Source organism: Chelonia mydas, chromosome 14, assembly GCF_015237465.2.
Source record: "Chelonia mydas isolate rCheMyd1 chromosome 14, rCheMyd1.pri.v2, whole genome shotgun sequence".
In the NCBI taxonomy this organism is placed as follows: domain Eukaryota; kingdom Metazoa; phylum Chordata; order Testudines; family Cheloniidae; genus Chelonia; species Chelonia mydas.
This window is the reverse complement of record NC_051254.2, coordinates 12572835-12587536: the sequence shown is the minus strand read 5'-3', so window position 1 is coordinate 12587536 and position 14702 is coordinate 12572835. Positions and strand designations below refer to the sequence as shown.

Below are 14702 nucleotides of genomic sequence, written 5' to 3'. Positions count from 1 at the left end.
CTCTCTCAAAAACCCAATTTCCATTAAAAACCTCATTTTGACTGAAAATTTGTGACCAGTCCTAATGAATTTATTTTGCAGATATGAAGCAACAAAGAATTTTTAAAAATATGGATTTAACTTGCACATAGAGCTCTTAAAGAATATCTTCTAAAATGTTTCTGAAACATACAGATGTGCTATCTAAAATATGAATTTAATATTGTCTGTTATAACCAAAAAACCCACATACTGCTGACAAAAGCTTATATGCAAGTTGTTTAATGCATAATTAAGCAATTTTTGTACTTCCATAATGCTACGTACAAAGAAAAAGGAAGTGAAGAATAGCTTTATCTTCATCACTACAAAAATTCTCCCCCCCCCCGCCCCCCACTAACACAGCTGACAAGTAAGAATCCGATTAAGAGAAAAACAAACCTAGAGCTGAAAGACCAATTTTATACATGCTGCAAGAGGTATGACTTGGTCTAATAGGTAGTTTCCATCTTTATCTATTACTGTGTCTCCAACTGGTTTGGTTTAAATTCTATAAATTTTGACAAATCTATGATTGTGCTTTGAATGTGGGATAAATAAGGTCCCAAGGGCTTAAGATACCAGCCTTCTATTTTGTAACTTTGAAACTGATTCATATATATATATATATATAACAGGAGTGGTTGATGATAGTCAGAATAGTTTCAAGTAGAAGAAGGCGGCATGCATATTTCCTTCTATAATTTTTATGTAAAAAAAGTGTTTAAATATTAATGTAGTGCTAAATTAATTAAATGATAAAATACTAAGTAACTGATTTGGTTGCTCTTTCTTGATTTAAATAAATTTAAAATGTCTCAGAGAAAAAATAATAGTGGAGGATACTTACATGTTTAAAACAGGTAACAGGAGCTGCTGTTAAATTATTGCTAGTAATGTAGTTACCCCAACTGAAACCTTCCACAGGGACAGCTGCTAAAAGAAAGTTATTTTGTTTAGGAAGCTGTACAAGGGGTGAATGGCATATCTTACGTTTCCAAGAATTAGTTTCATTTCTATTATACACAGTTACCTGTTTTAGTCTTCACTTGGTTCTGCAATGTAGCCTGGTACTGAGCATATGCTGCTAGTTTAGCCACTAAAGGTTGTTTCTGGAGAACTTTAGCCTTTTTAGTTGGAGGTTTACCCTAGGACAATAAGAGTTAAGTAAATAAAGCCTTTCAAAACTCCCAACTGGACATTTTCAAAAATATTCCTCTCATACTACTACACAAAATCACTTTTAAAAGGTTCAAGAACATTACACAATTAATTTTGTAAACAAAATGCATCTCTCATGAGGCTATCCTGGTAGGCAAAAATTTTAACAAATAAAACAGAATATGGAAGTTGTCCATTCAAGTACCACATGAGCTACACTTAGCATTAGTATAGTTTAAACCCATAAAAGCAGACTCGAGGTAATGTCAGAAACATTATTTTTGCCTAGGTATGGAAACCTGCACAGAACACAGCATCAGCTGCTGTTCTACGGATAATGGGCAAAGGGCCTAGACATCTGTAACTATCAAAAAGATGAGAAAGGCAGAATCTTAAATGTAATTCTGAGGGCCAGTCATTAGGCAATATTCCCGCAGATGCTGGAGTTCCATGTGAGAGACAATGGTAGAACATAACGTTGATCTCCTGCCAGCTGAGGTTTCAGTCTCTATTAGTGTTATTTTTATAACACATCTACGCTAACTAACCTTTTAAATAAACTAATTTAACAACGGGGAAAAAAGAATGAGAATTAAAACAGTTTACAACATGCCAAAATTAATACAGCTCAATATGTCAATCTCTATATAGGGTCTTTTAAAAACTCTATCTGTGAATAAAATGACAGCAATGGTTTAGCCACTATGATCTGTGAAGCCAACAAGTACTTTGAGGCTAAATCTATGGATTATTCAGATGCCACACACTTACATTTAAAGAATTATCCAGCTCTTTCTACTGCAAGTGCAGTAGGCCCATGGCAGCAGAGTTTATTTAATTCCTCTGCACAAGAAAACTAAATACGCACAGGAAGTGCACCATAAGAGTTCCTTCAACAGCACCAGGCAAGGCAAAAGTGGACCAGAGCATCAGCCTCTGCACAGATCTTCCCTTTGTCTACCTGCCCTTGCCTGTGGGCCACAGAAACTATTTTGGCTACTCAGTTGGTGGAGGGGCAGAAACTCCCACAATTCCATTCAAGATATCTGCACAATCCACTCAGGTTAGGTGTTGAGCACAAGATTTGCTCCTCGATCCTTACAGAAGTGTTGATCTCTATTTTTGTTAGGTGAACACATTTCTGAAATCAGCTCTGAGCATTTAAGATACCTAGCTTAGTTTAACTTTAGTCATGTTGCTAACGTAACTTTTTAAACTTATTTTCCTGTAAGGGCTAAAAAGACCAGGTTTTAGGTTTAGAATTTACTCAACAGGAAATTTGCACTCAACAGCAGACGAATGATCTGATAAATTTTGACTCACAAACACAGCTACGTTACTATGAGTTTACTAAAAAACAACCTAATTTAAAAAAAAAAACAAAAAACATGCATGAGCTCAGATCAACCAGACCAGACAGATAAATGCTTATTTGTAAAACATGCAAGGATAAATATGTAAACAAGATGGTTTCTGTACCGTTACCTGAAGTCTGGCCAGAATGCTGGCCTTCTTGGAGTTTGACGAGTAACTTCTGGAGCATGAAACACTACAGAAACGCTTTGTCTTAGAGTAAAAAGCATCTCGGACACCGACCATCCCACACATCTCACAGGTAGCTAATCAGAGAAGAGAAAAGGTTCAACTATAAAGCGTGATAAAAATTTCAGATTAAAAGAGAAGTAAAACCCAAACATAAGGATTCCACCATGAAGGTCTTATTGGCTGCAGCCCCGCTTAGCTTCATTTTGACTGTTTAGACACCAAGCCATTTCTTAGTCCTTGATCTTACAAAGACTTACAGGTGCTTAACTTCACAAAATGACAAGTCCCACTGACTTCGGTGGAACTACTCAAATCCCAAGGTCTTTGTTGAGTGGAGGCTGAAATGGTTCCCCCCAGTTTTCACTAACAGAAATTAATGACTCATCCAAAGCTGATCTTCACTCTGCATGCTACCCAGTTCTAGAGTTAAAGAGGCTTCAGGTGTGCATCTGTGAATGTAGACTTCATCTGATGTTTACTACTCCCAACCCAAAAATAAGACTCGTGTCTCTATTTTCCTTTGAATTACACATAAGCCTCTCTCACGTATTGTGGCCAGTCAACACCTGCATCCTGCTGGCATTACACACTTCATGTGTTGCACTACCCAGTCAGCTTTAAGACACCCAGAGAAACAGAGGTTGCAGGTGACTTGTGCCACTGTGATGCCCCAAGTGGGTTTTACCCCAAAATAATTCCACTGCTGAGCAGTATATCTGTCCTATTGTTTTTCGGTGATGATGAAAGCAGTGTTCCCTCTTTCTCACAATAATGTGATTCCAAACATGTGGGGGGTTGAACACCGTATGCTGAAAGAGTGGACTTAATAGTAGTAAAGATTTTTTACAAGCACATAAAGAAAACCAATATAATAAAAGCATTAATGAATGTCCTACAAAGTTATACAGTATAAAGCAACTCTGGATTCACCTCCTAAAAATGTTGATGTTAAAAGAGGATTAACCCAAACTTTTGAGAGGGAAGACTGTCTTAGCACTTTAACAGAAGCCTAAGAACTAAAAAGTATTTGAATACAAATTTACTTGATGTAAAAATAAAAATATATACATCACAAATATTTGCATAGTGTCTTTCTTGATAGGCAAACAGAAATTATTGCTTGTTTCTGGTTGTTAGGAGTAAAAGTCTTCAACTGATCTGCTGTGTTCTCAGAAAGAGTCAACATGTATTCTCAGACCCACACAAATGACACCTCAGCTTGAAATAAAACACAGAATATGTTATATGAGAGCAATGGGATCCAGCTGAAAACCCACAAACTCAATTCCAGAAAATCTTTGTACTCACCCATGCCAGATTTACCATCTGGATAAGTATAGACCTGTCCATTATTCTTGATAATGGGGAGACTGGATGGTAAGGGAGCAACTTCTTCTTCACTCTCATCAGAGCTTGAGCTGCTACTAGTGTCCTCACTACAACTATCATAACCGTCAAACATCCCGAATGAGTCACGTCTCTTCCTTTCTGTCCGTGAAGAATGCTCAGTCTAAAAAGCAAAACACAAAAACACAAGAAAAATTAGAATACTCTTAATGTAAAGATTTTGGAGATGCAGTAAATTGCAGGGTGAATTAAAGTATCTTCTCTTTATGCAAAGAGATATCAGTCATGTACCTGCTAATAAAATTGTTCAGGATTGAGAACTTCGAGAGGCAGAATTAGCCAGTATTTGATAGTTATATACAAGAAAAAAAAATCCTGTCTCATAACAGGCTGAAGAGTAATATGACAAGTCAAATCTCTTCTTTTGTTGACATCTCTTCAGAGTTCAGTAATCCTGGTATCTAGAGTATTGATAGCCAGTCAGAGCACATAAGCAAATGCGTGCATCCTAAATGGCTGCAGTCAAGTTCACTAAAAACTTTAATATGCTTGTGTTGAGCTAGTCATAGACTTAGAAAGGTTTGTTTGATCAAAGAGAAAGGATAGTCTATTGGGTAGGGCACTAGTCTAGGATTTGAGAAACCTGCGTCCAAACCCCAGCTCCACCATAGACTTTTTGTGTCACCTTCGACAAATCACTTCGCCGCTCTGTGGCTCCGTTCCTTCTGTGTAAAATGTGGTACTTAAGATTGTAAGATGCTCAGATACTATGGTAATGGAGGCCATATAAATAGCTTCAATAGAAAGGTGGCTAATTTGTTACTGTTACATACAAGAAGAAAATCCTGCCTAATGGTAGCTCTTTCCTTTAACCATGTTATGAGGAAACATACACAAGTGAAGTTCACTGCTAGAATGGAAGAGGTTTCACAAATTTGCAATGAAGACATTCGAAATGTATAAAACAATAAACGTATTGATGTCCTATTTTGCGGAGCATCTAGAATATGTATTTTACATGCCATCTTTCACCTCAAAGGATCCCCAAATGCTTCACAGAGAACCACTGAAATGTAACCACTGCCAGAATGGAGAGCAAGAAATTACTGGTTCAGCACAGTGCACAATAATCCAAACATGGAATTTTGGCCAAAGACACCAAGGCCCTATTCATATCCATTCCCCTTAAAGTTCACACAACAGAAGACAGTGGGCCTCATTCTCCTCTCAATTACCACCATTTTTAAATTGACACAACTCCAACGAGCTGCATTAGTCCCAGTCTACGATGGTAAGAGAAGATTCAGGCCCAGTGTCTGTTTAGTTATTGTTCTGTACTGCTTTCCCTTTCTCTTTGTGTTAACTGCTGAGCGTGATCAGATACTTTTGTGCATCCACTACTCTGCCTGCATTTCCCTCTTACATACTTGCAATCAATCACCAAAGTGGGAGAATCCCAAAGACTAACCATTGGTCTTGTGATCCTTCCCTTGCACCTGACAGAGACAGAATCACTTTCACAGAAATCACGGACATCTGTGATTCCATGCATGAAGACAATATTTTATGGTAAATATGCATGTTAAAAATGTCATAACAAGAGGACATCCCTTGCAGACCACAAAACTGACATGTTACACAAAATAGGTAGAAATAAGATGTAGGATTCACATAAGCTATTTCACTAAACGATCTCAAAGCATTTACAAACATTAATTATGTTTAACACCATCCAGGGAGGTAGATATCTGCATTTTATAAAGGGGAAATTGAAACACAAGGAGATTACTCCAGTTGTCTAAAGTTGAACTGGAAGTGTGTGGCCAAACCAGGAACAGAATCTAGTCCTCACCAAATTGACTGCTCTCCACCCACTGGATAGAAATTAAAAGGAAGTGGTAAGGAGACAGATCAACAAAATAGGGTAAAGAAAGAAATTCAATTATTTAAGTGTGGGTTGGGGAAGGGAGTGTTGCAAGATAGCTGAAAAACTCAAAGCTAGGTTTTTGTCCCTGATATTTTTGATAAGCCAACCCTGCCTGAAAGTTAGTATGTACACTAAGAGACTGGAAGGGATATTAAAAGACTGGATTTCACTTTCCTTTTTTACACTGGACCTGCTCCCTGTACTGCTAGTTTTAAGACTTCTCCAAAATAATCCTCCAAATCTTTTTTCCTGATCAGCATGCTAGGCGACTGTTCCATTGAGAACGAACTTATTTTACATTTGCCACCTGCTGGTCCAGTCATCTAATCTGGTTGGATCGTCCCTACTCTGCGTGTTTTAGGACATTTGTTTTCAATCTTTCCACTCTCTCTCTTTGTTTTTTTAAATGAAGATCCTCTACTCTTGCCTGGCAATATGCCTAAATCCTGGTATGGAGAGAACTTCTCTAATATTCAGAGAGGAATATAGTTTCCACACCCACCCAGTCCTAGCCTCCCCACCCCCTTAAAACAAAACCACCAATACGTAATGGGGTGAATACACATTTACCTCACTAACAGCTCTCAAACGTCAAAAATGTCAATGCACTGTAAACGACACAGAGATTCCTCAGCTAGTAATTCAAAATTATATTTTAAAAAATGACAACCAGGTGAACCACGGGAATTTCCTTCCGGTCAGCAACTGGCTGAGGAGTGGAACGTTCTTGAACTAGACCCCAATTTGACCCAAACTGAACTCAATGGAAAAACTTGCATTGACTTCAAAAGACCAAGACCAGACCAGGTCCTCACTGTTAGGAAAAGCCTCACCTGCAGGCCATTATTTATTGCGATTATAAGCCTAAGAGATGCAAGCTCAGTTATTACCTCCTGTGTGTTAAAATTAAGTTAGCAATTGAACAACAGGTTGCCATGGATACAGTGTTCTAGTAACAATTCTGGTCAGTTACAGATCAGCACACTAACCAAGAGGAAAGCAAGTCTTCATCCTCAACATTTCATTAGATTTGTAACTTCTTACAGTTGATGTTTAACACTGTATTGACCATGGCATTCAGTCTAGGCCAACCCCTCTTTGTCAAATCATTCACAGATGAAAGAAAACACACTTAGCAAAAATGTTTTAAATTAATATGTTTCAAGAACACATGGAGCTATCAATCTAGCCATCTTCAAAATGACCATACACACCAAATGTACCTACCAATACATACTTGCTCAAGGTGGCATAACATTCCTCCTCCATAAATCTTGTGCTTGGTCAAGCTGTTCCATTATCTTAACCCATTGAAATGTGGAAGTTTTGGTTTGGAGGGGAAGGCGCTGTCTGTGTAAGTTTAAAAAGAAGACTGTGGCTTCTATAAAGTATTTTTATTCAGACTTTTGCCAGAAGGTGAATGGCATCTGTGTTTAGGGGAGAATTTGCTTCTAACACTCTTGGAGTTGATTAATATTTGCATTGTATGTGTATGCTCAGGGATTTAGATTAAGTCTCAGGAAAAACTTCCTAACTGTAAGAACAGAAGGACAATGGCACTGACTGCCTCGGGAGGTTGTGGAAGCTTCTTCACTGGAGGTTTTCAAATGGAGGCTAGATAGCTATCTGTCTTGGATGACTTAGACACAACAAATCCTGCATCTGGGCAGGGGCTTAGACTGCTAGATGACCCTTACAGTCCTTCTAACCCTATGACTCTAGGATTTGTGCAGCGCACAGTTTATAAACTGACAAAACTACAGTTTTTCCAAAAGGAAAAATATATACACTTTCAAAATAGCAAATCTAATGAAGAGTCTTACAGACAAAAATATTTATATCATGCATAGCCCCATAATATTTCATAAGCCCATTCTCACTTGGCCAAATAACTGCAATACATCAATGTAGTTACCATGCAGCAAGACCCAGATTTTCAGGGAAACATTTTCAGGATATCATCAGAGTGGGGAGGTGCATTTTAGAAGTATACCATGGACAGATATGTATAATGAAAAACAAACATCTGATCTATGCAGAGCTGCTGAACTACATAACAGATGCAGCCTATAAATAATGAGAAATGTGGCAACAAAGGAGTTAAGTCATGCCACGGGAATCTATAACTTACTCCTGCTGTACAGGCAGGGCGATATTTCTGGACTATGTGGTCTGAAATCTGAAGACACAAAAGGCTATAGATAATAAAAACAATATCATCCCTATTTCAGTGATTCAAACAAGAGAGATTAAATTTGGCCTGGAATAAGATTAATTAAATAAAGGTTTGTTTATGTTGGCATCATATTTATTTTTTGTTAGAAGGAACTTACCCACATCTTTCTGTTGGGGGAGAAGAAACCAGACCCAGGATGAAGTGTGGCACCCTTCTCTTTCCTAATCTCTCCCTTTCTTTTTAGGTTTTGATCCTTTTACTTGAACCACTCCAAGATGCCTGCAGCTAAATAAGGAAGTGAACTTGCATCATGATTCCACTTCTGTGACTTTGATTCCCTCATGGCATTCATGATGACCACTAGTCTATTTCATGCTGTCTGGGGGGAACCTGCTAAGATGCAGGAGCATAATCCTAATCAATTCTATTGTTTTTCCCCATTCTATGAACTAGCACAAGTATATTTCTTCTGTTGCGTCTTCAAGCCAGTTACCACTACTAACAGTAAATTTGACTGGATACAGCCGTGGGGATTCCTTCCCAAACCTACAAGGTGTCTTAGTGTCAAAGAATATTTTCCTTTCCTTAAATCGTCATTTTGTATGCTGACTCTCAGCAATCTCAAAAGCTCTCAGAATTTGCAGGCTCTTGAAGAGCTATACACAACAGACATTTAATGCTGTATAGCCTTAATATTTAGTTATTGATCCTTAGATCACACTCTAGTAAGTACAGAAATAGGGGAAAACATATATATATTCAGGAGAAATTTAGGGAGACAGTATGCAATTTACTGAAACTGGAATTTTGCCAGATCATGTCTAGCACCTCTACTCTTGCAGCGTGCGCCACAGAAGCCTCCTTTTAATACCTTGTTGAAAGACAGAATCTGCTGCAGCATCAGAGAAGAGTACTAGTTCTAGAACCACTGATATTGCTTCCCACAGGACTGGGTTTGCTTAGATTACAAGACCTGACATCACAAGCCTAGGTAGAATAACTATAAGCAGAAGGGGACCAAGTATAACTTTCAGATTTGCAATCAAGTACCTTAGTAATAATCAATAAGTGGAAAGGACAGGTTGAAAGCACTGACATTTGGATAACTTACTCTTTTTAAAAGTCTGCCTGAAACTAACAGCGGTTTTAATTTTCTCAAATAGAATTGTATCATATTAAGTAATTGACCATTAGTATATAGATATACATGGTGTGAACTACACATACAAAAAGGAAGGAAAAACCCAAGCACTTTTTGATGTGGGATTTAACAGGAAGCAGGCTGTAGAAAGTTTGCATCAATGTCAAAATTAGGATAGGATAAAGGCCAGCTAGCTTCACCTACTGATAGCTTAATGGAGGGGAGCCCTGCCTATTGGTATCCTTTTGCAAAGCATGCTGGGAGTGGGAAGAATCTGGGACCATATAGAGTTTTTTTAACGTCAGTCACTGGGAAGAGTGGTAGCACTGCAGAAAGGCATCTTACTAAAGTAGTGTTGGGGGAAACAGCACCAGAGACAGGTATGCTAGCACAGGGAAGTCACAGCTGCTAGAAAGAAGGTACCGGACCTGGAACTTTGGGCACATAGGCTGTGGCTTGCTTCCTTAAAGGGATTATGGACTCCTCAGCAGAAAAAAAGGCTTTTGGCATACTTGGGACATACAGAGCACTTCAAATTTATGTGGAAATGGGACTGAATGCAGCTGCTGGTGAAATAAATAAATACTTATGTGGCTTTTTAAAGAACAGTTTAATCTGTGCCTTCTACGACACAATCCTCCGACGAGTGAATGCCTAGTGACATACAGCCTATCTGTATCAAATATCTGAAAACATGTAACCATTCTAATCATTGAGTGCTATCACACAAAAAGTTAACACCTTTTCCCCTCCCTAAAGCTGAGCACGCAAATATGTCTAAATTGGTATGTGCCAATCAGATAAATGGAAATTATAGTCCCTACAATATGCAATTATCTGATCTGCATAATATTAATAACTGCATGTAGAAACTAAGCATATGACTGCATGTGTTCTCTGTACACAGTAATGTGCCCTTTTTTTTTTTTTAAACTGAGACAATCTACAATGCTATTGATGAAGGTACCTTACACAAGCCAGAACTAAGCAAAATAAACAAATTACCACATCCAATACTTCATAAAAAAACTTCCTAAATTGTGTCATTTTGGAGATTGAACTCAAGCAGTGGCAGGCCATCATGGGCAGCAAATTCCAAAAGCTTGAAGTCTTCAGCTGAGAATGTCCTACTACTGAGCCTGGGTAGCTTCACAGCAAGAACATCGTGGCCGCACTTAACTGCCATGACAAGACAAGCTGAAAGTGGAGGTGTGGGGGAAGGTCTAGAGAATCCAGGTTCAAGACCATCCAGACTGTTCAAGAACTACTTACAGAAGAAAACAAGGAACCTGCGCAGAACTTTGAGTACAGTTTATGACCTAACAAAGGCCTATCCAACATAGAGGTTGGCAGCTGCATCCTACTTCAGGTTCAGTCTGCACGTGATGTTCAAGCCTAACCCAAAGTACACTGCATATAGAGGAGGTGAATGTGGCAGGGATCAACACTCTTGCATTAAAGGATGAGCATAACCTCTAAGTCTGAGGCACATAAGGTCACCACTGCTACCCAGTATCCAGGAGCAGTGACTATTTAAGCAAATATTCTCAACTATCAGACATTATCTCTATGCAACATTTCTCCTCATGTTAGAAGAATACTGCAATGTACACATTCCTTCTAATCAAGAGACCATTGACATTATATGCAGTTATCCCAGTCCTAGCTCTGAGCTTGATCAAACTCTAAACCAGTGGTTCTCAACCAGGGGTATGGTACAGGGGGCATGTCAACTCATCTAAACAGTTTCCCAGTTTTACAACAGATTACATAAAAAGCATTAGCGAAGTCAGTATAAACTCAAATTTCATACAGACAAGGACTTGTTTATACTGCTCTATACATTGAAATAGTAAGTACAATATTTATATTCCAATTGATTTATTTTATAATTATATGGTAAAAATGAGAAAATAAGCAATTTTTCAGTAAGGTGCGACGTCATTTTTGGATTTTTATGTTTGATTTTGTAAGCAAGTAGTTTTTAACTGAAATGAAATTTGAGGGTACACAAGACAAATCAGACTCCTGAAAGGGGTACAGTTCTCTGGAAAGGTTGAGAGCCACTGCTCTAAACCACAAAAAAATTAAACTGGTTATATTACAACAGTTTTTAAATCAAATCTTGTCAAAACAATTTTCCCTACAGCAACTTATTAAAAATGTAAAGCTTTAGCATAATTGTATCCCCCGTTGCACTGTGAATTTAATACCTTCTCACAACATTACAGCAGTAGGAAAAACAAACAATTAAGCAGCATCTAAAGGTAATGTGACCAGCTTTTAAAAAAGATAAAATAAAAATCTTTATTTCTGATTCCCTGGAATCCTATAACTTACCTACAAGTTCTGGACAGCGGGTTTTGAAACATTTACAAATATAAATTCTATCTGAATGTTTTACGAAAGTAACATGTAGAATGACTCGCTGAACAGCTATAGAAATACACTTCTGTCTTCAGTGTGTCTATTTGACATCATTCTTCATAGTCTGTTTCCCATGTCCGTTTGGCTTGCTGTTTGCAGCCTCCATTTTATGGGCCTTTTGCACAGCAACAAGGAGAGAAATTGACTTAGCTGCCAGTTGACAGTGCTTAGCACCTTGCAAAATCAGGCCGAATTTTACGGATTAAGAGGAAAAAAAATGAAAGACCAGGAGCACGAACCCTTAAACACTTTAACCTATGTTCCCCCATCCAGCCATTAATTTTTATAAAGCAGAAACTAAGGAAATCTTGCCTCCATGCCCCAATCCTGTCCCACTGTGTAAAGTTACTCACATACTTAAGTGTTTTCAGGACTAAAGCCTAAATTATTTGTTCCTTTGTATGTTAAATAACTCCCCAGCTAGGAAACTTATCCTTCCTATGTTTTCCAGTAGTCTGTGTTATGACTTGCTCAAAAAAGCTAGTTAAAATAGACTATATACCACTGAATTACAAAGCTGCTATTTTATAGACCAAGTGATCCTCCTCCCCCCCCCCCCCCCGTTTGTAAGGCAAGTTTAGCATACTGATTTAAATTTTCTTCTAGATTGGTTACTTAATACAATAAAAAAAAATCTAAAATATAATTGTTATTTACCTCATTTTGAAGCTTTGAGACCCGTGTGTGACTCCCTGACACTAAAAACATCAAATCACTAAGCTGCCTCTCAAGCTTTAAATGACAACTTCCCTATAAAAAGAATAGAAACTTTTAAAGGGACACTACCAATTTAAATATGGCCCAACATGTACATTTTGTAAGAATAAGGTTTTATAAAAGATGACAAACAGAACTGGTTCGTCAATTTTTTAAAAAAAGTCTACTATAACCAGTAGCTCTTTAAAACCAAGAATTTTCATGCAGTACCTGGAAATCCAACTACTACAAACCTGAAAGTGAAACTAGCTTCATAGTCATATTGCTCAAAGGGAGAAAAATGCCAAAAGTAAACCCAACCATAAACCATGGGTAGGCAACCTATGGTAAGCGTGCCAAAGGCAGCACGTGAGCGGATTTTCAGTGGCACTCACACTGCCCGGGTCCTGGCCACTACTCCGGGGGGCTCTGCATTTTAATTTAATTTTAAATGAAGCTTCTTAAACATCTTTAAAACCTTATATAACTAAACTATTGTTGTATGTAAAGTAAATATTATAGACTTATAGAAACAGACCTTCTAAAAACGCTAAAATGTATTACTGGCACGCAAAACCTTAAATTAGAGTGAATAAATGAAGACTTGGCACACCACTTCTGAAAAGTTGCCGACCCGTGCAAACTGTCACACTGGATTTTTTAAAAGTAAAAGCATTTTAAAAATCCCAAATTGTCATTAACAACATAGGTAAAGTGACTGCAACATTTGAAAAAAAATCTAGTGTCTCATTAAACCCTCATTGCAAAAGCTTTAATTGTGAAAGGGATAATACTATAATAAAGTATTATTCCCAACCCAGCTCCCCCACCAGCGAATGGGAATCAGGGCAGGCCTGAATTGTTCAGGTAAAAACAAAAACAACCCATTGCTATTGTTTCTGGTTGTCAGGAGATCCTGCAGAGACAATAAGGCTGCCTGCAGAGACCTGAAACCTACTACAATCTTCTGAAGGAAGAAGGGATCACAACAAAAGGTAACCTGTCTGAGCAGGGTTGTGCTGTCCTCCCGCACATTACCAGTTTCTCTCCTGGTGATGACAGATATTGCAATGTATTTCAGCGAGATATTAAAGTCTCTCTCATAACACTGCGGAACACCCCCCTCCACTATGCTCATTCACTGTCCCAGCATGAGTACCTTCTGGTAATTATATATCAACTGTATGCAACCTTTACTCCGCATTTGCTGCAACCTACTCTGGTTGCACGGTCCGTTCCAGAGCTGCTATGCAGATTAAAGTTGCACGAATAAAACTCCTAGCGCGAGCTCTCACAGGAACTAAGGGAAGCCTGAAAATTACCGCAGGAGGAATCGCAACAAAAGAAAGCAGCGGAGCAGCCCCGGGATCGGAGCTGCAGCCCTCCCTCCCCGCAGGCACACACACGAGGGGGCCGGGAGGGGCGGAGAATCCAGAAAAGAGGAGAGCAAAGTAGCCTAAAGCACCAGGGCTTGTGACTGCTGCGGCTGTTTTCTTTCCTTCCCGCACAAAGCCCCAGTGCTGTCTCCGGGCTCCTTCCCCCCGTACCCGCGTGCGGCGGCGGCTCCTTCCCCTCCCACATGCACCTGGGGGAACCTAGGAAAGGCTGCAGCCGCGGGTCCCCGCCAGTTTGCCCCCTGCAAATACATACAAGCGAAACAACAACAACAACAGAAGCTCGAGGGTGCTCCTGGCTGCTCCCCTCCCACACAAGTGCTGCGGCCAGCACAGCTGCTCTGCTCCCGCCCCCAGACACAAGGAAAGCTCCGTCTCCCCCCGCCCCCTCCCACACTGTTCCCACGCCTGCTGGCTGCCCGCCCCCCCGAGCAAGCTCCCAACCCCCTCGCACTGCCCCTGCACCCCCTCCCCGCAGCCCCAGGGCTGCTCCCCACAACCACTGCAGCCGTCCCCCCCCCACCGCCCGCGCTCAGCCCCCGCCCACCCCCCAGCAAGCCAGGCGAGCCCACCGCAGCGGCGGCTGCCCTGCCTCCCCCGGGGTTGTGCTACTCACCAGGTCCTTTGTGTTTTCCATCAGGCCCTCATGGGCAGGGGATGCCTGCTGCTCTTCCCCCCTCCCCTCCGCCCTCTCCCTCTCTCCCCCCTCCCCTCCGAGGGGCAGGGCCCGGCTGGGACAGGAGGTGGCCTGGAAAGTTCAGCCTCTCACTTAGGCAGAGAAAGAAATTCAACTCCCTGCCCAGAATATCAACAACATTAGCATAACGGCAGCGCGCACGCGCAGCGCCCAGCCCGCCGCGCGCTCTCATT

The 14702-nt window shown here is 40.0% G+C and overlaps 1 protein-coding gene across 8 annotated transcripts in view; it reads right to left on the bottom strand.

The window, feature by feature from the left end:
- Window positions 1-14702, bottom strand: part of MBTD1 (mbt domain containing 1) — a 55713-nt gene that overhangs the window by 40753 nt on the left and 258 nt on the right. The window contains exons 1-5 of one of the 8 annotated variants that reach the window (XM_037913901.2): window positions 14449-14667; window positions 4033-4234; window positions 2665-2798; window positions 1052-1166; window positions 869-951 (exon numbers count right to left, since the gene is read on the bottom strand). In XM_037913901.2, coding sequence (XP_037769829.1) covers window positions 869-951; window positions 1052-1166; window positions 2665-2798; window positions 4033-4234; window positions 14449-14469 — 555 coding nt within the window. In that variant the 5' untranslated portion in view covers window positions 14470-14667. Of the gene's footprint in view, window positions 1-868; window positions 955-1051; window positions 1167-2658; window positions 2799-4032; window positions 4235-4362; window positions 4733-8331; window positions 8500-11655; window positions 12054-14448; window positions 14668-14702 lie in introns of those variants that run through there. The other 7 variants (XM_037913899.2, XM_037913900.2, XM_037913898.2 and 4 more) reach the window with 7 other exon arrangements.